Raw genomic sequence first — 25,694 nt, 5'->3', positions numbered from 1 at the left:
TCTGTTTTTTAATGGGTAATTTTCCAGCAAAGAAGTCGTCAATGGGAAACTATTGCATCACCACTGTGGGAATAAATCTAAAACAGGCATGACAGATATGGCATCTTAATGAAGACAATTAGAAGAAAAATGGAAATAGTAGAACAAATGCAGGCGAAAATAAGAAAATCAAAATGGACGCTGACGAAACGACAAGTATAGCAGAGAAATGGGCAAAATCTGGATCGCAATGCATAACCGAGATGAGTCAATGAAAAAGGGTAAAGAAAAAAGAACGAATATGAAAAGATATAGAATTATAAAATCACAAAGGCACATAATCATATAGGGATGAAACTGGTCTCCATGGATTGTGCAAAATAGGCAACAATTCATTTTATACGCTGCCCGATTTTCTTATCTATGGAAATTTTATAATTTCCCGTTTTCACTTCCGATGAAGACCAATTTCATCCCCATAGACTCTTAAGCCTACAATTTCAGGGTTGAATAAGGGTGTAATTCAGCAATTATGCCTTTGTAGGGTCAGGAATTACTGATTTATGCCAGGCTTCTGCAGGAACAATGCCCCAGGACCAGTTAAGCTGAGGTTCAGGCTGTGCTGAAGAAGTGCCTACCCTCCCAGTGTCAGGCACATGAATATAATGGAGTTAGAACACTCATTTTTAATTCCATAACTTCAACTTTCCCATCTGCCCTTGTGAATGTGCGTCACTGCTTAAAAGGCACGGTTCTCCATGGAAAGGTTGAGCAGATTGAGCCTATAGTCATTGGAGTTTAGAAGAATGAGACGTGATCTTAATGAACCATGTAAGTTTCTGAGGGGGCTTGACAGGTTAGATGCTGAAAGGATGTTTCCCCTCTTCGGGGAATCTAGAACTAGGGAGAATAGTTTCAGAATAAGGGGTCACCCATTTAAGACAGAGATGAGGAGAAATTTCTTCTCTCAGAGGGTCATGAATCTTTACAATCTTCTACCCCAGAGAACTGTGGAGGCTGTCATTGATTATATTCAGATATGTTAAATATCTGAAAAGGTGGAACATGCAAGGATGTGGGGAGGGGGCAGAGGAGTGGCAGTACATGAACTGCTCCTTAGGAGAGCCAGCACGGGACACAATGGATCAAGTGGCCTTCTTTGTGCTATAACAATTCTACGATTCCATGATTGAAGGGTGAGATAGATAGATTTTTGAACTACTGGTGAGACAAGGGTTATGGGAACAGACAGGAAAGTGGAGTTGAGGCCGAGATCAGGGCAGACATGATCTTATTGAATTGCAGAGCACACTGGAGGGACCATATGGCCTACTCCTGCTCCTATTTCTTATATTCTCCAGGACCTGTTTATGAAGGGGGCGTACTTGGTTAAAGGGAAACTGTTCAACTGAGTTTGCTGATGCAGACTTGGATTTATTGCAGGTATTGCAGACTTTTTTTCACTCATTCGCTCAAGAAGCCTTCCCTTGTATGCTGAGATTGCTCATGGAGATATTTGGCCATATCTGATTTACTGCAGATATTATGAAAATGTTTTCATTCATCTACTTAAGAAACCTTTCTCTTCATTCTGAATTACCTTTGGAAAGCAGTCAAATGCACCCTAATTATTGAGCTTAGAGGCTGCAACATGGGCTTCCCAATGGGGATCCCACTTTCTGTGATTTATGTGCTGGAGGAAGAGGAGCAGCGGGAGGCAATAAGGGAAGGTAAATTAATCAGGAAGGTTTAAGGAAAAACCGGACAACTTCAGTATTACCCATCCAGCAAGATGTATAGACCCAGGCACACTTTCCAAGACTGTTTCTAGGTGCTGCATTTCAGTCCGGAAGCTTTTGAGAATCTGTCAGAGCTGCAGCCAGATCTGTGAACTAAGATCTGCAGCAAGTGCAGCTCTTACTATGACACAGAAACTGACCACAGTTCTCAACTTGTGCGCTACAGGCTCTGCCTATAGAGCTACAGGGCACCATTGTCAGATCAGCCAGTTTGCTGCACACTTGTTTATAAGGCAAGTTGCTGATGCCCACTTTGAAAAGGCAGCTCAATTTATGCAATTTAACTGTGCTCCCACACAGATCCCAAGAGGACCATCAATTTTTCAGAATTACCCATTCCCCCAGGGTTGCCAATGTTTTTGATTTTACCCATGTGGCATTCTGTGCCCCAAATGCAACCCCCCCCCCCCCCCCACCCCCCAAATTTACACGACTTTCATTCCCTAAATGCGCAGCTCATTTCCAATGGCAGGCACAGCTCCTTGCACAGGGATTTGAAGCATGCCTGGAGCTAACGTGATGCCTTTATCCTGCACCAGCCTAGTGTCCCAGCTCTATGTCAATAGCAGGGTCAAAGGCCAGGACGGCTGCTGGATGACAAAGGAATCGCCACTACTGCAATGGCTCAGAGGGCCACCAGTGCTGCAGTGAAGTGCTACAATAAAACACACACCCAGACAAGAATAATCATTGAATAAGCTATTAGGGTTTTCAAAGGAAGGTTCTGGTGTCTGGATAGATCTTGCAACATGTACGTAGCACCATCTTGAGAATTGTGGGAGCATGTTGTCTGCTTCACAATTTTGCAATGAGGAAAGGACTGTTGATAGATATTGCAGACAATACTAGAGAGTCTGATGTTGACACTGGGGATGCTGTAGACCTGGCCCATGAGTAACAGGAGTGCAGATGCAGTGCCAACTGTTACTAGACATCTGAGAGACAAACTCATTCATAATATCATAGAATAGATATACAATGCAGAAAGGGGCCATTTGGCCCATTGTACCTGTGCTAGCTCTTTGAAAGAGTAATCCAATTAGTCTTACTCCCCTGTTCTTTCCACGTAACATTCAGCACACCTTCAGCACACAGATAAATAGAAAACTGGTTCGATGGTCTAAGTGATATCCTTTGCTCCTCACAGCTGGCCATCAGATCCTAATTCAGTCCTTCATAGTTCAGCATATTACCTGTTCCTCATTGTCCTGCAAGAGAACTAAAGATCAGGCATTCCCTACATCGAATGGTCCAGTGATTTATTACAGCTACTTACAGAAACATTACCTTTTTGGACATTTTGTGCACGCTCACTGTGACCGTGGAAGTTTTTCTCTGTGTGCTACCTGAGGGCTGGACTCTGAGATATAAATGTCTACTGCAAAATAATATGAGCTTTTTAGGATGAAGGTGTATCTTCTCTCATGGCTCAAGTCCTGGGATGAACACAATGCAGGTTGACTCTTTATTAGGGGCTCCTTAGCAGGCAGATTCTGTATAGGTGAAAATTTTGCTGGGAAACTGATGGAGTGCTGTTTTATGAAGCTGCCGTGAGGGAAAGAAGACTCTTGTGGCACTCACAGCAAGAACTCCTTTGCTACTGGGAACACGATTCTAGGATTCTGCAATAAGTGATCAGTGGAAGAATGGAACTCGTGGAATTAGAAAGATCCTTAACTCCCTGTGAGAGAGAGTTAAATGAATATCATTTATCCAACATCCCACTGTAATGCTGCTCTGTATGTTTGACAAGCCATTTGACATTGACTTCTCTAGTTGGTCCCCAAAGACCTTCAATCATTGTTCCTCCAAATTGAACTATGTTACTCATGTTTAACCCCCATAAAACGGGGACAACAAGATCCAGTTTCTACTCCAGGATGCCATTTAGATATTGGGCTAGAGGGATAGAGGCAGTGGTGTCCAAATTTGCAGATGATACTAAAATAGAAAGCAATGTAAATAATTTTGAGGACCAAAGGAAATTGCAAGGGGAACTGCAGGTGGAGAAACAAGCAAAAGAGTAGCAGATTGGGTTCAATGCCAGATTTAAAAAAAAGTCATGATATACTTTGAATGGGGAAAAGTTGGATGATATGGAAGAGCAGAGAGATTTGGGACTTCCCATAAACCTGCTGCCTTGCAGGTGATGGAAGTCATGGATTTAGAAGGTCCTGTTGAAGGAGCATTGGCAAGTTGCTGCAGTGCATCTTATAGATAGTGCCGGTAGTGGAGGGAGTGGATGTTTGAAATGGTGGATTCAAGTGGACTTCTTTGCCCTGGATGGTGTCAAGTTTCTTGTGTCTTGTTGCAGCTGTACCTATCAGGCAAGTGATTCCTGACTTGTGCCTTGTAGGTGATGGAAAGGCTTTGGGAAGTCAGGAGGTGAGTCACTCACTGCAGAATTCCCAGTCTCTGACCTAGTCTGGTAGTCACAGCATTTTGTTAGCTTATCTAATTGAGTTTCTGGTCAATGTCAACCCCCAGAATCTTGATGATTGGGGATTCAGTGATGGCAATGTCATTGCATGTCACGGGGAGATGGTTAGACTCCCTCTTGTTGGTGATGGTCTATTGCCTGGCACTTGTGTGGCTTGAATGTTACTTGCCAGTGATCATCCCAAGTCTGGATGTTGTCTAAGTCTTGCTGTATTCCGACACAGACTGCTTAATTATCTGAGGAATTGCTAATGGAACTGAACAATATGTAAACATCGGTGACTTTATGATGGTGGGAAGGTCATTCTTGAAGCAGCTGAAGATGTTTGGGCTTAGGAATAGAAACATAGAAACATAAAAAATAGGAGCAGGAGTAGGCCATTCAGCCCTTTGAGCCTACTCCGTCATTCATTATGATCATGGCTGATCATCCAACTGTTCCCGCTTTTCCCCCATATCCTTTGATCCCTTTAGACCCAAGAGCTATATCTAACTCCTTCTTGAAAACATACAATGTTTTTGCCTCAACTGCTTTCTGTGGTAGCGAATTCCACAGGTTCACCACTCTCTGGGTGAAGAAATTTCTCCTAATCTCAGTCCTGAAAGGTTTACCCCGTATCTTTAGACTATGACCCCTGGTTCTGGACTCCCCCACCATCGGGAACATCCTTCCTGCATCTACCCTGTCAAGTCCTGTTAGAATTTTGTAAGTTTCTATGAGATCCCCCCTCACTCTTCTGAACTCCAGCGAATGTAATCCTAGCCAACTCAATCTCTCCTCATATGTCAGTCCCACCATCCCAGGAATCAGTCTGGTAAACCTTTGTTGCACTCCCTCTACAGCAAGAACATCCTTCCTCAGATAAGGAGACCAAAACTGCACACAATATTCCAGTTGTGGCCTCACCAAGGCCCTGTATAATTGCAGCAAGACATCCCTGCTCCTGTACTCGAGTCCTCTCGCTGTGAAGGCCAGCATACCATTTGTCTTTTTTACCGCCTGTTGCACCTGCATGCTTACCTTCAGCGACTGGTGTACGAGAACACCCAGGTCTCGTTGCATATTCCCCTCTCTCAGTTTATAGCCCTTCAGATAATAATCTGCCTTCCTGTTTTTGCTACCAAAATGGATAACCTCACATTTATCCACATTGTACTGCATCTGCCATGCATTAGCCCACTCACTCAACTTGTCCAAATCACCCTGAAGTCTCTCTGCATTCCAGAGATAAAGTGAGAATCTGCCCCAAGGAACTCCTGTGGTGATGTCCTGGGGCTGAGATGATTGACCTCCAACAACCACAACCATCTTCCTTTGTGCTAGCTATGACTCCAGCCACTGGGGATTTCCCCCCCCCAACCCCCACAACCTCTACACACCCACCACACACCTGCCCCCACCCCCCAATCCCCATTATCTTTAGTTTTGCTAGGGCTCCTTGATGCCACTCATTCAAATCCTGTCTTGATGTCGAGGGCAGGTGCTCTCACTTTACTCCTGGAATTCAGCTCCTTCATTCATGGTTTGACCAAGGCTGTAATGAGATCTGGAGCTCTGTGGTCCTGACAGAAGCCGAACTGAGCATCGATGAGCAGGTTATTGGTGAGTGAGTGCCACTTGATAGCGCTGTCAATATCACTTTGCTAATGATTGAGAGTAGACTGATAGATGATAATTGGCTGGATTTTTGTCAATTGATCCATTTATGAATTTTCATTGTTGGTTAAATGCCACTGTTGTAGTTGTATTGGAACACATTGGTTATAGGCATGGCACAGGTCTTCGACACTACAGCCTGTATGTTGTCGGGACCTGAAACCTTTGTTGTGTCCAGTGCATTCTGCACACCTGTTAATGCTGCATAAGCCATCAAATTGCAAAACACAGCTTTTCTCAATCTTTTTTAGGTACTAAAAAGGCTGACTATGCTTAGTGTAGATGAGTCATCTGGTTCCGATGGCTTGCTTCCAAGGTTGCTAAAGGAAATGGGGATGGAGATAGCGGAAGGGCTTGCCATAATCTTCCAATCTTCCCTGGATACGAGGGAGGTGCCGGAGGATTGGAGAGTGGCAAATGTGACACCCTTATTCAGGAAAGGGTGTAAGGACAGTCCTAGCAACTACAGGGCAGTTAGTTTAACATCAGCAGTGGGTAAGGTTTTAAAAACAATAAGTAGGGAAGAAATCAACAGACGTTTGGAGAGGTTTGAGTTAATTTAGGATAGCCAGCATGGATTTGTAAAAGGCAGATCATGCTTGAATAATCTAATTGAATTTTTTTTTTATTCATTCATGGGATGTGGGCATCACTGGCTATGCCAGCCTTTATTGCCCATCCCTAATTGCCCTTGAGAAGGTTTTGGTGAGCTGCCTTCTTGAACCACTGCAGTCCATGGGTGGTAGGTACACCCACAGTGCTGTAAGGAAGGGAGTTCCAGGATTTTGACCCAGTGACAGTGAAGGAATGGCGATATAGTTCCAAGTCAGGATGGTGTGTGACTTGGATGGGAATTTGCAGGTGGTGATGTTCCCATGCATCTGCTGCTCTTGTCCTTCTAGGTGGTAGAGGTCACGGGTTGGGAAGGTGCTGTCTAAGGAGCCTTGGTGCGTTGCTGCAGTGCATCTTGTAGATGGCACACAATGCTGCCACTGTTCGTCAGTGGTGGAGGGAGTGAATGTTTGTGGAATGGGTGCCAATCAAGCGGGTTGCTTTGTTCTGGATGGTGTTGAGCTTCTTGAGTGTTGTTGGAGCTGCACCCATCCAGGCAAGTGGAGAGTATTCCATCACACTCCTGACTTGTGCCTTGTAGATGGTGAACAGGCTTTGGGGAGTCAGGAGGTGAGTTACTCGCCGCAGAATTCCTAGCCTCTGACCTGCTCTTGTAGCCATGGTATTTATATGGCTACTCCAGTTCAGTTTCTGGTCAATGGTAGCCCCTAGGATGTTGATCATGGGGAATTCAGCAATGGTAATGCTGTTGAATGTCAAGGAGAGATGGTTAGATTCTCTCTTGTTGGAGATAGTCATTGCCTGGTACTTGTGTGGCGCGAATGTTACTTGCCATTTATCAGCCCAAGCCTGGATATTGTCCAAGTCTTGCTGCATTTCTACACGGACTGCTTCAGTATCTGAGGAGTCACAAATGGTGCTGAACATTGTGCAATCATCAGCGAACATCCCCACTAATGACCTTATGATTGAAGGAAGGTCATTGATGAAGCAGCTGAAGATGGTTGGGCCTAGGACACTACCCTGAGGAACTCCTGCAGTGATGTCCTGGAACTCAGATGATTGACCTCCAACAACCACAACCATCTTCCTTTGCGCTAGGTATGACTCCAACCAGCAGAGGGTTTTCCCCCGGATTCCCATTGACTCCAGTTTTGCTAGGGCTCCTTGATGCCATACTCGGTCAAATGCTGCCTTGATGTCAAGGGCAGTCACTCTCACCTCGCCTCTTGCGTTCAGCTCTTTTGTCCATGTTTGAACCAAGGCTGTAATGAGGTCAGGAGCTGAGTGGCCCTGGTGGAACCCAAACTGAGCATCGCCTAGCTGGTTATTGCTAAGCAAGTGCTGCTTGATAGCACAGTTGATGACATCTTCCATCACTTTACTGATGATTAAGAGTAGATTGATGGGGCGTAATTGGCCGGGTTGGACTTGTCCTGCTTTTTGTGTACAGGACATACCTGTGCAATTTTCCACATTGCCGGGTAGATGCCAATGTTGTAGCTATACTGGAACAACTTGGCTAAGGGTGCGGCAAATTCTGGAGCACAGGTCTTCAGTACTATTGCTGGAATATTGTCAGGACTCATAGTCTTTGCGGTATCCAGTGCCTTAAGTCGTTTATTGATATCATGCGGAGTGAATCAAATTGGCTGATGTCTGGCATCTGTAATGCTGGGGACTTCAGGAGGAGGCCGAGATGGATCATCAACTCGGCACTTCTGGCTGAAGATTGTTGCAAATGCTTCAGCCTTATCTTTCGCACTGATGTGCTGGGCTCCCCCATCATTGAGGAAATTGAATTTTTTAATGAAGTAACAGAGAAGGTTGATGAAGGGAATGCAGTCGATGTTGTTTACATGGATTTTAAGAAAGTGTTTGATAAGTTGCCACAAAGAAGGCTGGTTAACAAAATTGAGGATCATGGAACAGGAGGGTCATTGTCAAATTGGATAAAAGATTGGCTTAAGAACAGGTAACAGCGAGTTGTAGTAAATGGTTGTTTTTCAAACTGGAGGATGGTAGACAGTGGTGTTCCCCAAGGGTCAGTGCTGGGATCACAGCTATTTTTGCTATCTATAAATAACTTGGATCTTGGAATATGGAGTAGAATCTCAAAATGTGCTGATCACACCCAACTTGGAGGTGTGGCAAACAGTGAGGATGATATGAACCACCTGCAACAGGACACAGATAGGCGAGCAGAATGGGCAGACAAGTGGCAGATGGTATTTAATACTGCCAAGTGTGACTTGATGCATTTTGGCAGAAGGAATAGGGAGAGGCAATATATACTTAATGGCACACTTCTAAAGAGTGCAGGAACTGAGGGACCTGGGGGCGCATGTGGATCAATCTTTGAAGGTGGCAGGACATATTGAGAGAGTGGTAGTAAAGCATATGGAATCTTGAGCTTCATAAATAGAGGCTTGAGTACAAAAGTAGGGAAGTTATGCTCAACCTTTATAAAGCTCTGGTTCGGCATGGAGAGCCAGCATGGACTCAGTGGGTCAAATGGCCTCCTTCTGTGCCATAAATGACTCCATGACTCTATAATAGTGTAGGTGCTGAAGATGGTGAGAAAATTCAGGACCATAGATAAGTTAGTCAAATGGGCAGACAGATAGCAATACAATTAAATCTGAATAAGTTAGGAAACAAAGACAAAGGCCAGAATCTTACTTGGCCTAGACCTTTAATTGTAGACCGCAATTGTTGACAACGCGATCGGTAGGTGGCGCTGTTTTGGCACATGCGCAGATACAGCATGTGCCACGAAAACGTCACAGCCTGCGACTGTAGCAGCTGCCAGGACTAAAGATGGCGCTGCTCAAAAAATCACAGAGATGAAACCTAACAAACACGTGGCAGAATACAATGGCCGGAGTGAGAGAGTGGAGCGGGCCGGGGAGAGCAGCGCGGGGGCCGGGGAGAGCAGCACGGGGGCCGGGGAGATCAGCGCGGGGGCCGGGGAGATCAGCGCGGGGGCCGGGGAGAGCAGCGCGGGGAGACCAGCGGTAACGGTGCCGGGGAGGGGCGGGGAGAAAGAGGGAGAGGTAAGGAAGGGAGAGGGGGGGGAGAAAGAGGGAGAGGGAGAGAAAGAGGGAGGGGAGGGGGAGAGAAAGAGGGAGGGGAGGGGGGGAGAGAAAGAGGGAGGGGAGGGAGAGAAAGAGGGAGAGGTAAGGAAGGGGGAGAAAGAGGGAGAGGGAGGGGTAAGGAAGGGGGGAGGGGGAGAGCTGGGGGGAGAGGGAGGAAGGGGAGAGAGTGGGGAGGGGGAGAGCTGGGGGGAGAGGGAGGAAGGGGAGAGAGTTGGGGGGGGGGAGCAGCAGAACGGAAGAGGAGTGCCTTTTTCTGTGCATGCGCCATAAGCACAACAGCAAAAGACTTACTGGCCAGTCCCTGGACCTGGTGACACCAAGGTCTTCGCACACTTGCTCCCCGCGGCTCTCTACGGCCTCTCGCTTCCGGCCCTCTCCATTCAGCCGTTCCCTCCAGCTGCAGATGCCCAATCCAGTTGCTTTCTCCCCTACCCAGTTGCTTTCTCTACTTCTCCTCAGTACTTCAGGCATTGCAACTGTTTGGTCCCTGCATTTTGCATGCTCCCTCTCCCCACCCCTCCCCGCACTCCCCACCCCTCCCCCTCTTCACCCACCCCTCCCTCTACCCCCCCACCATAGTTGAATATCTGAAGTGCAGTTGCAAAGTCGGGGAAATAGCATGCAAAACAAAACCTCAACAATTCTGGGTTTAATTATTGAAAAGTTTTATTAAGTTCATTAAGTATCCAAGGAACTGCTGTGCATGGATACATGAGTGTTGTGTCCAGCATTCCCGTTAGACAGACAGGCCGAGTCTCTGCTATGCACAGCTAAAGAGATTGTTCCTGGAGAGCCTTGTGGTGAATAAACGCTTGGCTCTCTATTCCACTACTGTATTGTCCATGTGAAGAAGGCAAAGTCACAAGAGTCTGAGCTCAGTCTATTCTTGGTGAATGTTCCCCAAGCGCATCCCAATGTGCATTCCCAATTCATCCATAAATGCAATGTTCCTTTCCACATCGTGATGAGCTCCGCAGCATGATCTAGTTGCCTTCGTTGCTTGAATGCTGACCTTAAGTCTCAAGGATTGTTTTCTCGACGGCATGTTTTACATGAAAAGAAATAAAGCAAATCAGAGTCAGAGCTTGCCTCCCTCCATCCACTGAAATTACTGTTGTGCACACCTTTTTAAGTTCTGCAGTGAAGGCACCAATTGATAACGTCGCCAATGAAGCACTTATTACCCACCTCAGATGCAGGAATCATCACATCCTTGCGTCCTCTCCTGCACTGCCTCCTTTGCTTGAATGCCGTCCTTAAGTGTCAAGGATTGTTTTCTCAAGGGCACGTTTTACATGAAAGAAAATAAGGAAAGAACATCAGTGTCAGAGCTTCCCTCCCTCCAATGAAATTACTGTTGAGCATGCTTTGTGTTCTGCGGTAAAGGCATGTACTGATAACACCGCCAATGAATCACTTAGTACCCACCTCAGCTGTAGGAGTCAGGATGATGTAACTGCCCCTATCTCGTGATGGTTCAATGCTGCTCTCAGGGAAAACATGAATGATGTGAGGGTGCTGGAAAAGAAGCACATTTCTTTTGGGCTATGAACATAAAGCTGGCCATTTAGCCCAGCAGTTCCCTGCCAGTGGTTATGTTACTCGTGCGTCTTTCCATCCATTCCCATTTAATCCTGCCTACTACTATCACCAGTTGTGTTCACAGCAAGAGCATTCACATTTCTGCTACCACTGGACACGGCATGCTTGTTTCTTTTAGTGCTCAGTCTCTTCTTGCTGAATGTTCCCCAAGTGCTTGACCCCTTTGGACGCCCTCTCTGCTTGACAGGCAGCAACTGGCAATTGCGGAGTCTCACAAGGCTCTGCATGGTTGTTTCAACGTCAGATGGGGAAACAGGTGGCTGTGTGTCCATGAGCACTGCCCTGATGGGTGTAGGAGCAGGTAACTGTGTGTCCATGAGCACTGCCCTGATGGGTGTAGGAGCAGGTAACTGTGTGTCCATGTGCACTGCCCTGATGGGTGTAGGAGCAGGTGACTGTGTGTCCATGAGCACTGCCCTGATGGGTGTAGGAGCAGGTAACTGTGTGTCCATGAGCACTGCCCTGATGGGTGTAGGAGCAGGTAACTGTGTGTCCATGAGCACTGCCCTGATGGGTGTAGGAGCAGGTAACTGTGTGTCCATGAGCACTGCCCTGATGGGTGTAGGAGCAGGTAACTGTGTGTCCATGTGCACTGCCCTGATGGGTGTAGGAGCAGGTGACTGTGTAACTGAGCAGCAAGGAGAGGGTACCGCAGGTAGGGGAAGTGGAGATTTGAACACGCAGGCATATGTATGGTCCATCAGATCATTAGGCCAGGGGGTGAGACGCTCAGGATCCAGGGTTTGTGACACGTGACTGATGTCCAGCGCGCGGCCACCTCCATCCGAAGGTGCTTCCGGGCAATTGTTGGGCATAGTAAATGGCTCCATCTCATCAGCCAGTCCTTGCTGCCAGCGTAGAGTCTGTTGCCACAGCCAGTCCAGTCTCCTCATGAATGCTGCCGTTCCACTCTGCAGAACGGCCTGTTGTAGCTGGTACAATTGATCTGAAAGCAAGCGGTATTTTTCATTGTGGCTGAGGGGCCTTGGCTGTTCCTCTGTAATCACTATGGCAGCAGCCATGCCTGTCGTCGTTGGTGTCTGAGATGCACGCCAGCGACAATTGGGGGCGAGCCTGTCCAAAGGCAGACCCAGATGCCTCTGCACAACAACAACATATTTGCAGGGCAACAAAGTCTGAATGGAGAAGATGCAGCTGCAGGTAGCCTGGCCATCATGTATCTGCAGTGTGTACTGTTTGGCGCCAGAAATCACAGTCACTGTGCCTTCATCCTGCTACATGCGGTGGCCCAGCCAATGGAAATGTTTTCAGAGCAACTCACAACAGGGGCTGGAGAACATGCGGTGGCCCAGACAATGGAAATGTTTTCAGAGCAACTCACAACAGGGACTGGAGAACATGCGGTGGCCCAGACAATGGAAATGTTTTCAGAGCAACTTACAACAGGGACTGGAGAACATGCGGTGGCCCAGACAATGGAAATGTTTTCAGAGCAACTCACAACAGGGACTGGAGAACATGCGGTGGCCCAGACAATGGAAATGTTTTCAGAGCAACTCACAACAGGGACTGGAGAACATGCGGTGGCCCAGACAATGGAAATGTTTTCAGAGCAACTCACAACAGGGACTGGAGAAAATGTGGTGGCCCAGACAATGGAAATGTTTTCAGAGCAACTTACAAAGGCAGAGCAGCTTACCTTGGAACAATCTCCTGTGTCAAATAAAAATGAAGCAAGTCTCCAAAACGAATAAATAATTCAGATAAAATGCGAGAAAATGCCCGACGAAACCTCCCCTCCTTCCACTTTCAAAAAGTCGCGCCGAAGCTTTGACGCATGCGCAGAGGCCAAACTGGCGCGTCGGCGAGGAAGACGAAATAACGCGATGACGTCATCTGCGCATGCGCACAACGGTCCTGGCAGGTCGGACCGCAGCGCATGCGCAGTGATGAGGAGACTGTGTGCGCACGCGCGTACCGCGCGTCTGCGCATGCGCAAAACGGTCCTGGTAAGCCGGACCGCAGCGCATGCGCAGGGGGCATGAGGCCGTCTGCGCATGTGCGCATTGCGGCGCATCCTGATGACATATCCGATGAAGTGGCGTTGTCATGAATTACTTTGTTAATTGTATTTGGGTGGGACTTCCTGAGGTAGGAAGTCCCGCCTCCAAGAGCTGCCAGCCTATCAGTGGGCCAGCAGCTCTCAGTCTCAGCAGCAGCACCAGGAGCAGTGGCCACTCCTGGGACTGCACCCAGCTGCAGTAGCAAGAGGGATTCCAGCCTGGAAGAACGGTAAGTTTGTTGGGCCTCACTGGGGACAATTGGCTGGGCCATGGCAAGGGAGGGGACTTTATTTTAGTGGGGGCGGTTAGGGCCCTCCATGGGGCACAGGGTGGCCAATCAGGATGGTCCCCCACCAGCCCGCAACGAGGCCGTCAAGTTTCACTTGGCAGCATCCTGGAGGGCCTGAGCCACCCGCCTGCCGCTGGTAAAATACTGGCAGCGACTGGAGGAGGCCCTTAAGCGGCTGTTAATTGGTCACTTACGGGCCTTGATTGGTCTGGGGTAGGTGGGCTGTTTCTTGCTGCTGCCGCCCTGGTAGAATTACAGCGGGGGCGGGTTGGCGTCGGGAATGGCACCCCCTGCACCACTATCCCGCTCCTGTTGCGGTGGAGGGGGGGGGCATAGAATTCCGGTCAAAGAGTGAGAATATACAAGCAAGAAAGGGCACTTAAAGGTTTGACTGAATAGCAAGGCCTAGGAGTGCAATTTTAAAAGTAATGAGAAAAGCTAATAGCATTTTGGATTTATAAATAGCAGTGTAGATTACAATTGTTTTTTAAATTACAAATTTGTAGGAAATATTGATTAGGCCAAAGATACTGTGTACAGTTTTGGGTGTTTCATTATAGAAAGGGAATTAAAACCATGGCGAACATACAACATAGATTTACCAGCATGATGCTTGGGATGGGAAAGGCTTTCCTGCAACTATTTCCACTGGAATGAAGGCGAAGAAGAGATTTAATGGAGCTGAATATTAAATTCCCAATGCAAAATAATCAAACTATATGTTATAGTCACACTAAAATATAAATGCAGTGCATGTTCTGACCAATATTTATCCCTCAACCAACATAATTAAAATTAATCATCTGGTCACTATCTCGTTGCTGTTTGTAGAATCTTGCTGTGCACAAACTAGCCTCTGCATTTTGCCTACATTACAAGAGTGGCTACATTTCAAAAGAAATAATTAGCTGTAAAGCACTTTGGAATGTAATGAGGTTATGACAGCGCTATATACTGTAGATAGAAGTTCCTTTCTTCATTCATATTGCAATCTTCTTTTCAAATTGAATGGAATCTTTATTGGCAACTTATTATTGGTGTTTAAAAGCCACTAGATTTTTTTTTAGTTGGCAAATTTGGCTGGAAGTTATTTCTGCCTTAAAAACAATTCCCTAAATTTCCTTGCATTTTAGAGATCTCCCACAATTCATCCACCGAGTGCTCACTGGCCATATTTGACACAAATGAGGTCTGGAGCTGACAACTCCCAAACTGAGCATCAGTGAGCAGCTTGTTATTAAGTGCCAATTGATATGTCAGAATGAAAGCCAGTAGTATTGAAACTGCGTATGTAAACATGTATTGGTGTAATTACACCCTCTTGCAAGTGGTGTTGCACCTTGACTGAGAGGAGCCTGTAAGTCCAACATGACAAGTTTTCATAGACACATTCAGTATACCTAGGAACTTATAATGGAAAAAACAGTCAGCGATAACACATGGATTTTAATATGTTAATATGGATTAAGGAGCTGAGGTCCAAGGTGAGGTGAGAGTGACTGCCCTTGACATCAAGGCAGCATTTCACTGAGTGAGAGATGAAGGAGCCCCAGTAATATGTTGATCTCATGTGCTTTTACACATGGGTAGGCAAGACCAAGTGCAGTCTTCAAGTCAAGCAGAGTTAGAGGGTGGAAGGGTGGAAAGCATAATGAGTTAAAGGCAAAGAAAGGGGGAGAAGACGAGAGATAGGGACGAAGGGGTAAGGGAACATCAAAGAAGGAGTGGGGTGGGGAGAAAGAGGAAGGGGGAGTAGAAAGGGTGTGGAGAAGCAGGAGAGGAAGAGCAAGATGGGTGAAGGAGCAGTGAGAAAGAGGATAATCAAGTGGGCTCCTCTTAAGACTACCCACATAGCTATATTAAAAAGAGTGCCGTGGCTTTGCTCCAGGCCCTGCTCTCTCATCTCCGACAACCAGCATGTCTCCACTGGCAGCACAGGAATGTCAGGGTGGGCATGTGGGCTGAGGATGAAATGCTAGCCATTAAAAATGATTTCATCAAGCAAGTGAATCAGGGATTTATGCCATTCTTAGATGGCAGACAGCAGGTGACTATCAGGCCAGGGGGTGGCCTGTACAAGGTTGCATCTGTTGAATGTCCCATGCAAATCAAACTTTCTGGGCTGCTGCAGGTCCTTTCTTGGCCCAGGTCAGAAGTAGGACATGTCATGATTGCTGAAGATTCCTAAAAGAAACTTTGGTGCAGTATTGAGACAATTTCTGTTAAAGAAAATAATATTTCTAATTACAAAGATATTCAAAGCATCACTTGCTAATTTTTTTAGAACAGAATAAACAGAATAACCAAAGCAACTGGATCGCTAGTGTGTGGAAACAAATAGAAACATGACAGTTACTATGGGATTAAATGTAATTTAAAACCTTGTAACGTTACATTTTAGCCATTAGATACCCCATGACATCACCACACACAGGGGTGCTCCAGCAGAGTGTGGTCCAGTCAGGGAGTGAGGCTAAAAGAATCAAGGCTAAAATGCTGTAGTACTTGTTCTGTCTCACGCTTACTTTGAATGTGACTCCCTGGGATCATCCTTAATGTTCAGTCATATCTTGCAAAATACGTCTGTGCTATTACAGTTACAGAGTATTAAAGTAATTACAGCACAGCAACTGCTCAATTTGCCCAACAGATCCATGTTGGTGTTTTATGCTCCATATGAGCCTCCTCCCCCTCTCTTCATCTAACCCCATCAACAGATGCCTCTTTTCCTTCATAGCTGGCTTCCCCTTGAATGTATCTATGCTATTTACCTCCACTACTCCCTCTGGTACAGACTTCCACATTCCAGCCACTGTTTGGGTAAAAAACTCTCTCCTGAATTCGCTGTTGGACTTATTGGTGACTGACTTTATGATTCCCAATTCTGGTCTCGACCACAAGAGGAAACATCTTCTCTATGTTTATCTTATCAAACCCTTTCATAATATTTCGGACACTTATCAGCTCACCTCGCAGTCTTTTTCCTAGCGAAAAGAGTGCCAGTATGTTCAATCATTCCTGCTAAGTGTAACCTCTCAGTTTAGGTATCATTCTATTAAATCCTTTATATACCTTCACCAGTGCCTCTGTATCCTTGTCATCATATGAAGACCAAAATTGTTCACAGTGTTCCAAATGTGATCTAACCAAGGTTCTATACAATTTTAATATAATTTCTCTGCCTTTTAATTCTATCCCTCTCGATATGAACCCCAGTTGTTTATTTGCTTCTTTTCCAATGGCCTTATTGACCTGCTTCATAACGTTTAGTGATCGGAGTATGTGTACCACAGGCATCTTTGTTCCTCCTCACCATTTAGACACTTATTTTCCGAGAAGTATGTGGTCTCCTTTATTCCTCCTACTAAAATGTAGCACCTGTAATTACCTATATTGCGAACAGGTTTTTGTGGCTATTGTATTAATCAACCAGTTGAATCAGGATACACTTCAAACAAATCATGGGAAAAATAAATGCACCAACTCCAGTGTTAGGTTTGCAGATGGTTTTATGTTTAGACACAGCTTATGAATGGCATATATTTTGAACAAATGTGAGAATGGAGTATATATACATTTATATTTATAGACATTGTCATATTTTACAATAACACCTGAATGCTGAATTACATAATTGTGGATGATTCATGATCACCAGTGGATTGAGAACGAATAGAGGCAGTAAAATCACGAGAAGAAAAATGAAGTTTGCCGCCTGCTTTACATCGAAGTACTGGAGGCAAACAGCTGTGAAAAAGTCTACAGAGATACATTCTAAACCTTTCACCCATAAATACATAAATGACTGGGTTCAAACAGCAGTGTACAAATGCGATGGTTTCAGTTACTTGCTGGGCAATAGCCAGCTTTATGCTAACTTCACAGCCATTTAAAACATTCAGTTCTCTCAAAGACTGCAGGAACATCACTATATTGTGCGGTGTCCAAAATACAAAAAACACAATCACGACAGTAAATAAAACTTTTATAGCCCTGTGTTTCTTATTACTTTTGTTTTTAAGCAGGATTTGAAGTATTCTTATATAGCAGAAAAACATTATAATCAATGGAACAAAAAATCCCAACACATTGGCTTTGAAAAGGGTATAAAGTTTCCAATTTAAAAAGTTTTCAGTTGGAAAGAAAGTATGACAAACGTTTCTTCCCTCAATGTTTTCAACTTTGTTATAGATCATTGTGGGAAGAGAGGCTATAATAGCTATACACCACATTATTATGCTTGAAATAATCCCATATCGAAAGGTCCTAGCCTTCATAGAAAACACAGCATGAACAATTGCAAGGTAGCGGTCTATACTTATCAGGGTTATGAACAGGATACCACCATAGTAGCCAAGCAGATAAGCAGCATTAATGATCTTGCAAAAGGCATTTCCCAAAATCCATTCATCTTTCACAAAATATGCCCAGAAAGGAAGTGATATAATAAAAAGCAAATCAGATAATGCTAAATTTAAAAGATAAATGTCTGTCATATTCTTCCAGAGTTTGTATTTTAGAAGAATCCATAATACAAGGGCATTCCCTGGGAGACCAAACACAAACACAAGTGAGTAAAGTGCAGGCAGGAAACTTTCACCAAACACTTCTGCAGATCCTATGTTACATGGAGCAAATTCATCTCCATAATCATAACTGTAGTCACTGCTTGTGCTATGCAGCATTTCAGTGGTGTTCATCATGCAAACTGGAAACAAACAAACATCAGTCAGTGATGGTTATCACTGAATTAGTACACAGATGGATTATAATGCTATGTTACTGTGAGATTCAAACCTCAATTATTCCTAGCCAGAAACAGTGACAAACAATAAGATGAGATATGGTCAGAACATTCTAGTCATAAAGGCAGATTCACAGAAGTGGGAGAATTATTTCTCGTGATCCATTATATTAGTAATTTACATCAGTTAATCATTGATTTGAAAGTATTTGAAATAAAAGTTACAATAAAACTACTTGCGAATAATACTTACTTTACTCGTAATTTTATGTTCTTAGTATCGTCTCAAATTGTTGCCTTAGTAACAAGTATTGCTGTCGTTCACTAGAAGGATGATGAATTGTAAATGAGGAAATGCAACATTTCCTGTCTTTTGGCTGCGTATCTGGAGTCTGATTTTAACCAATCTTCATAAACATTCAGCTTTATCAGATCAAAAGTGACACTCAGAAGAGTAAGGCTACATCTAGAATGAAAACTGACTGCCCTCTTATATCAACCTACCAAACACATCCTGAATCTAAGGCTTTTACCTGCCCCGAGCTTACAAAGGTTGATCATTCTTTGCATGAAGCATCCCTCCCATATATCTGTCCTAAAGTGTCTGAACCTCTGTCTTGCCTTGTCATGAGGTTGAGCTACAAATTTATATCCATGCACCAACCACCGGACCTTTTCCAATAAGCCTTTCACACTTCCACATGGAGAATTTCTACGGAATTCACTTGATCTCTTGCCGTAACTTTGGTGGAAATCCTGGAGAAATGGCATAAACCATCATTTTTCCAGTGTTTACACTGAATTTAAAGCAGTTGAGGGAACCCTCCTCCATGGCTTTTCCACATGCCAATGTCAGCTTGCATGTGCCTGTTGATAAAAAGCTCTGTGCCAAAACTGCCTCATTGGTCACCACTGTTCAGTTCTTCTAAATGGCGGGTATTTCCCCGATCAGCCCTGTAACTTCAGCAGAGGATCAGCAGAAACCCTGTTTGCTTTCTAGCTTTCTTCCGCCACGTTATGGTGCGGACCAACGTGAACCCCCAACGTAATTCCCGAGGAAAAGAAATTCTGAACTGTGGACCCTGCACTCACCTCTGGGGTACATCATGTCCAGCTCTTGTCCAATCCGAGTAACACACATTAACCCTGATGCTTTCCCTGTCCGTCAACCAACGTTCTATCCATTCTCCTACATTTCCTCTTTTAACAAGCCTCTTATGAACTACCTTATTGAATGCTTTCTTAAAGTTCACTAAGTACATCTAACACATTGCCATTATATATTCAAGTAACCACTTCTTCCAAAAAATTGTATTAAATGTTGTCAAACACAGCTTGCTTGTAAGGAACCTGAACTGGCTGACTTTGAAATGGCTGCTTGTTAGTCCCTGATTGAGTCTTAAGTGAAAGCCAGAAGACAAAGTATAATCTACACCTTACTGAGCGAACATTAAGCCATCAAGCTTTCTGACACCAAGCTCCTCAATTGTCCCAGCCCAAAGATTTGAAAGGTCTATTCTCATAGCAGGTGGGGTTTACAGGCTGACTGCTCTGCTACAGCTACTGGTTGTCTGTTGATGGTTTTGTGCAGCCTTCTCTGCTGAAAAGAGAAGAAAGTGACCCTTTGGCAATAGATTGGGTCGCCCAATGATCAGCCAACATTGCAACGGTTATAGAATCTTATAATCATAAAAGAATATAGTACAAAGGAGGCCATTTGGTCCATCGAGTCTGTGTTTGCTCTTTTGAACAGCAATCTAGTTAATCTCACTCTCCACTCTTTCTCCATATCCCTGCAATTTTTTCTCCTTCAAGTATTTATCGAATTCCCTTTTAAAAGCTGTTACTGAATCTGCATCCATCTCCCTATCAGGCAGTGCATTCCAAGTCCTAATCACTTGTTGCATAAAACAGGTTTTCCTCATGTCGTCCCTGGTTCTTTTGACAATCACCTTAAATTCGTGCCCTCACGTTATCGACCTTCAGCCATTGAGAACAGTTTCTCTTAATTTACTCCACATAAATCCTTCATAATCTTAAATATATTTAAACACCTTAGCCTCCTCTGCTCTAAGGAGAACAAATCCAGTTTCTCCAGTCTATCCATGTAAAAACACAATTCCTCATTCCTGGAACCATTCTTTTAAGTCTCCTTTGTACCCCTCTCAAGCCTTCATGTCCTTCCTAAAGTGTGGTGCCTAGAATTGGACACAATGCTCCAGCTGAGGCCGAGGTAATGTTTTATTTACATTTGCTGCAACTTCCTGGCTTTTGTACTCTTTGCCTCTATTTAAAAAGCCCAGGATCCCATGTGCTTTCTGAACTGCTTTGTTAAACTGTTCTGCCATCTCAAAGATTTGTGCACAATTACCTTATGGCCTCTCTCTTTTTGCATCCCCTACAATTGTACAATTTAGCATGGTTTGTGAAAGGAACGTGCAAGGGATTAAAGGCGTTTACTTAGTCATTCTGTTATCACGCATAACGGAAGTGCAATGATACACCAATCATGGACTAATTCTGAAGAGTTATGAAAAACAGACTTTGCCTTGAAAAAATGAACTTTCATTTTAAAAAGAGAACAATGGTCCAAAATGGCCACTGAAGAAAAAAGAGATTGATCTTTTGTGTATTCAAACTGTCTGGCAAAGACAAAGGAGAAATCTTCAAAGCTAAGAAGTGTTAATTGAAACCATCCTACACCTATGATAAAACATTCCAGAATTGAACGTCTTCTACTGAAACAAGGGAGGTGTGAAGTAGCCACATCTTGGGCCATTGTGCGTTCACCATGGGGAAGAGACCAGAGCGTCTCCGAACAGGAGGTGAGAGATAACAGCTTTACCTTAAAAAAGAGACAGCCAGAGAGACAGAGAGAGAGCAAGAGAGAGGGAGAGGGAGAGAAGAAACAACATCCTAATAGCTTGTGTTCTAACCAAGCCAGAAAGCACATGCCCTGCTGCAGAACCTGACGTTTACATTCAAAAGCAGCGAGAGTAGAGGTTACCCATCGCCTTCAATTGAACCTTCAACCAAGTGAGAAATCTACAATCATCTCAGGCCTGCATCCATCGAGAACTTAATTTCCAAGAGAATTGAACAGGTTTATCATCGCTGTTCCCCCCACTAAAAACCACTTTCATTTTTCCCTTTTCTACCTGTCTCTTGTATGTGTGTGTGTGAGTAAATGTGTGAGTGGATGTGGTGGCGACAATTTCGGGAAACAGCATATTGATCAATAAACAATTGATTTTCTATTTTTTAAAACCGAGAAGAAAACCTGTTGCTGTTCGTTTATTTGAAAAATAAAACACCAAGGGGTAAATTCTACTACAAATACAAAGTCAGGTGGGCAGTAGAACAGTGGGAACCTCCCAAGTCACACCATGTGGTTGTCACAATGAAAATATACTATAGATATGTGAGTGAAAGGAAGCCTATCCTTTGACAGCCATATATTGGAGGTGAAGATTCAGAGTCTTGAAATGTTTAAGACATTAGAGGTAGGCCAGTGGTTTGTGGGCTGCATTACAGATTTGGCAGCATATTGTGAGCTGAGTGCTTGGTCGATAAATGCTGCAGGTATCCTGTTGCTTTGAATGGCTGCTGCCTTAGCACTCTTCCACAGTTTGGTGAACTTCTGTCCCAATTGCTTCCAGGAGTGAGGCATTGAGCAGATAGAATTCCCAGAACTGGCCACCTCCTGCCTGGTTTTCTGATCACTGACTTTAATTGGAGGATTTCACTTATAAAGGCTCCTTGCACCAGTGAAGTGGCAGATTTGAACAGGAAGATATTAATATGCAGGTTGTACGTACCCACCAAAAATGCATCATGCAGATGGATGCCAGTTACTGCAGGGGCTTTCGCTATGCATTATTTGTGTGACAGGCTACAGTAACATCGTTGCCTTGACACATAGGTAGTCAAGACCAAGTGCAGTCTTCAAGTTAAGCAGAGTTAGAGGGAGGAAAGGTGCAAAGGGGAGAAGACAAGAGATCGGGAGGGAAGGGTCGGGGAAGGAATAGAAGGGGAGAGAAAGAGGGAGAAAAAGGAAGGAAAGAAGAAAGGGTGTGGAGAAGCAGGAAAGGAAGAGCAAGATGGGTGAAGGAGCAGTGAGAAAGAGGATAATCAAGTGGGCTCCTCTTAAGACTACCCACGTAGCTATATTAAAAAGAGTGCCGTGGCTTTGCTCCAGGCCCTGCTCTCTCATCTCCGACAACCAGCATGTCTCCACTGGCAGCACAGGAATGTCAGGGTGGGCATGTGGGCTGAGGATGAAATGCTAGCCATTAAAAATGATTTCATCAAGCAAGTGAATCAGGGATTTATGCCATTCTTAGATGGCAGACAGCAGGTGACTATCAGGCCCGGGGTAGGCCTGTACAAGGTTGCATCTGTTGAATGTCCCATGCAAATCAAACTTTCTGGGCTGCTGCAGGTCCTTTCTTGGCCCAGGTCAGAAGTAGGACATGTCATGATTGCTGAAGATTCCTAAAAGAAACTTTGGTGCAGTATTGAGACAATTTCTGTTGAAGAAAATAATATTTCTAATTGCAAAGATATTCAAAGCACCACTTGCTAATTTTTAGGATGGAATAAACAGAATAATGCAAAGCAACCAGATAGCTAGTGTGTGGAAACAAATAGAAGCATGATATTTACTATAGGATTAAATGTAATTTAAAACCTTGTAACGTTACATTTTAGCCATTAGATACCCCATGACATCACCACACACAGGGGTGCTCCAGCGGAGTGTGGTCCAGTCAGGGAGTGAGGCTAAAAGAATCAAGGCTAAAATGCTGTAGTACTTGTTCTGTCTCACGCTTGCTTTGAATGTGACTCCCTGGGATCATCCTTAATGTTCAGTCATATCTTGCAAAATACGTCTGTGCTATTACAGTTACAGAGTATTAAAGTGCTTACAGCACAGTAACTGCTCAACGCACCCAACAGATCCATGTTGATGTTTATGCTCCATATGAGCCTCCTCCCCCTCTCTTCATTTAACCCCATCAACAGATGCCTCTTTTCCTTCATAGCTGGCTGTATGTGTCTATGCCGTTTACCTCCACTACTCCCTCTGGTAGAGACTTCCACATTCCAGCCACTGTTTGGGTAAAGAAGTCTCTCCTGAATTCCCTATTGGACTTATTACTGACTCGATTTATGATTCCAAATTCTGGTCTCATCCACAAGAGGAAACATCTCTATGTTTATTTAATCAAACCCTTTCATCATTTTTAGGACACTTATCAGCTCACTTATCTGTCTTTTTCCTAGAGAAAAGAGTGCCAGTATGTTCAATCATTCCTGCTAAGTGTAACCTCTCAGTTTAAGTAGCATTCTATTAAATCCTTTATATACCTTCACCAGTGCCTCTGTATCCTTGTCATCATATGAAGACCAAAATTGTTCAGTGTTCCAAGAGTTGTCTAACCAAGGTTCTATACAATTTTAATATAATTTCTCTGCTCTTTAATTCTATCCCTCTCGATATGAACCCCGGTTGTTTATTTGCTTCTTTTCCAATGGCCTTATTGACCTGCTTCATAACGTTTAGTGATCGGAGTATGTGTACCCCAGGCCTCTTTGTTCCTCCTCACCATTTAGACACTTATTTTCCGAGAAGTATGTGGTCTCCATTATTCCTCCTACTAAAATGTAGCACCTGTAATTACCTATATTGCGAACAGGGTTTTGTGGCTATTGTATTAATCAACCAGTTGAATCAGGATACACATCAAACAAATCATGGTAAAAATAAATGCACCAACTCCAGTGTTAGGTTTGCAGATGGTTTTATGTTTAGACACAGCTTATGAATGGCATATATTTTGAACAAATGTGAGAATGGTGCATATATACATTTATATTTATAGACATTGTCATATTTTACAATAACACCTGAATGCTGAATTATATAATTGTGGATGATTCATGATCACCAGTGGATTGAGAACGAATAGAGGCAGTAAAATCACGAGAAAAAAAATGAAGTTTGCCGCCTGCTTTACATCGAAGTAGTGGAGGCAAACAGCTGTGAAAAAGTCTACAGAGATACATTCTAAACCTTTCACCCATAAATACATAAATGACTGGGTTCAAACAGCAGTGTACAAATGCGATGGTTTCAGTTACTTGCTGGGCAATAACCAGCTTTATGCTAACTTCACAGCCATTTAAAACATTCAGTTCTCTCAAAGACTGCAGGAACATCATTATATTGTGCGGTGTCCAAAATACAAAAAACACAATCACGACAGTAAATAAAACTTTTATAGCCCTGTGTTTCTTATTACTTTTGTTTTTAAGCAGGGTTTGAAGTATTCTTATATAGCAGAAAAACATTATAATCAATGGAACAAAAAATCCCAACACATTGGCTTTGAAAAGGGTATAAAGTTTCCAATTTAAAAAGTTTTCAGTTGGAAAGAAAGTATGACAAACGTTTCTTCCCTCAATGTTTTCAACTTTGTTATAGATCATTGTGGGAAGAGAGGCTATAATAGCTATACACCACATTATTATGCTTGAAATAATCCCATATCGAAAGGTCCTAGCCTTCATAGAAAACACAGCATGAACAATTGCAAGGTAGCGGTCTATACTTATCAGGGTTATGAACAGGATACCACCATAGTAGCCAAGCAGATAAGCAGCATTCATGATCTTGCAAAAGGCATTTCCCAAAATCCATTCATCTTTCACAAAATATGCCCAGAAAGGAAGTGATATAATAAAAAGCAAATCAGATAATGCTAAATTTAAAAGATAAATGTCTGTCATATTCTTCCAGAGTTTGTATTTTAGAAGAATCCATAATACAAGGGCATTCCCTGGGAGACCAAACACAAACACAAGTGAGTAAAGTGCAGGCAGGAAACTTTCACCAAACACTTCTGCAGATCCTATGTTACATGGAGCAAATTCATCTCCATAATCATAACTGTAGTCACTGCTTGTGTTATACAGCATTTCAGTGGTGTTCATCATGCAAACTGGAAACAAACAAACATCAGTCAGTGATGGTTATCACTGAATTAGTACACAGATGGATTATAATGCTATGTTACTGTGAGATTCAAACCTCAATTAATCCTAGCCAGAAACAGTGACAAACAATAAGATGAGATATGGTCAGAACATTCTAGTCATAAAGGCAGATTCACAGAAGTGGGAGAATTATTTCTCGTGATCCATTATATTAGTAATTTACATCAGTTAATCATTGATTTGAAAGTATTTGAAATAAAAGTTACAATAAAACTACTTGCGAATAATACTTACTTTACTCGTAATTTTATGTTCTCTTAGTATCGTCTCAAATTGTTGCCTTAGTAACAAGTATTGCTGTCGTTCACTAGAAGGATGACGAATTGTAAATGAGGAAATGCAACATTTCCTGTCTTTTGGCTGCGTATCTGGAGTCTGATTTTAACCAATCTTCATAAACATTCAGCTTTATCAGATCAAAAGTGACACTC

The 25,694-nt window shown here is 43.8% G+C and overlaps 1 protein-coding gene across 2 annotated transcripts; it reads right to left on the bottom strand.

Moving 5' to 3' along the window:
* Positions 1–16,951: 16,951 nt before the first annotated feature.
* On the bottom strand, positions 16,952–25,566 carry LOC137382741 (C-C chemokine receptor type 4-like). Of its 2 annotated transcripts, none has more exons than XM_068055091.1 (2): positions 25,498–25,566; positions 16,952–18,168 (listed from the first exon to the last, which is right to left on the bottom strand). In XM_068055091.1, exon 2 carries the CDS (start codon positions 18,161–18,163, stop codon positions 17,087–17,089), a length of 1,077 nt encoding a protein of 358 aa, XP_067911192.1. In that variant the 5' UTR covers positions 18,164–18,168; positions 25,498–25,566; the 3' UTR covers positions 16,952–17,086. The 2 variants fall into 2 exon arrangements, with proteins under 2 accessions (XP_067911192.1, XP_067911181.1); XM_068055080.1 differs by lacking the exon at positions 25,498–25,566 and adding an exon at positions 18,458–18,840.
* Between the last annotated feature and the right edge of the window lie 128 nt (positions 25,567–25,694).

This window comes from Heterodontus francisci, chromosome 2 (genome assembly GCF_036365525.1).
Source record: "Heterodontus francisci isolate sHetFra1 chromosome 2, sHetFra1.hap1, whole genome shotgun sequence".
Lineage (NCBI taxonomy): Eukaryota > Metazoa > Chordata > Chondrichthyes > Heterodontiformes > Heterodontidae > Heterodontus > Heterodontus francisci.
This window is presented reverse-complemented; position numbering and strand designations above follow the sequence as displayed.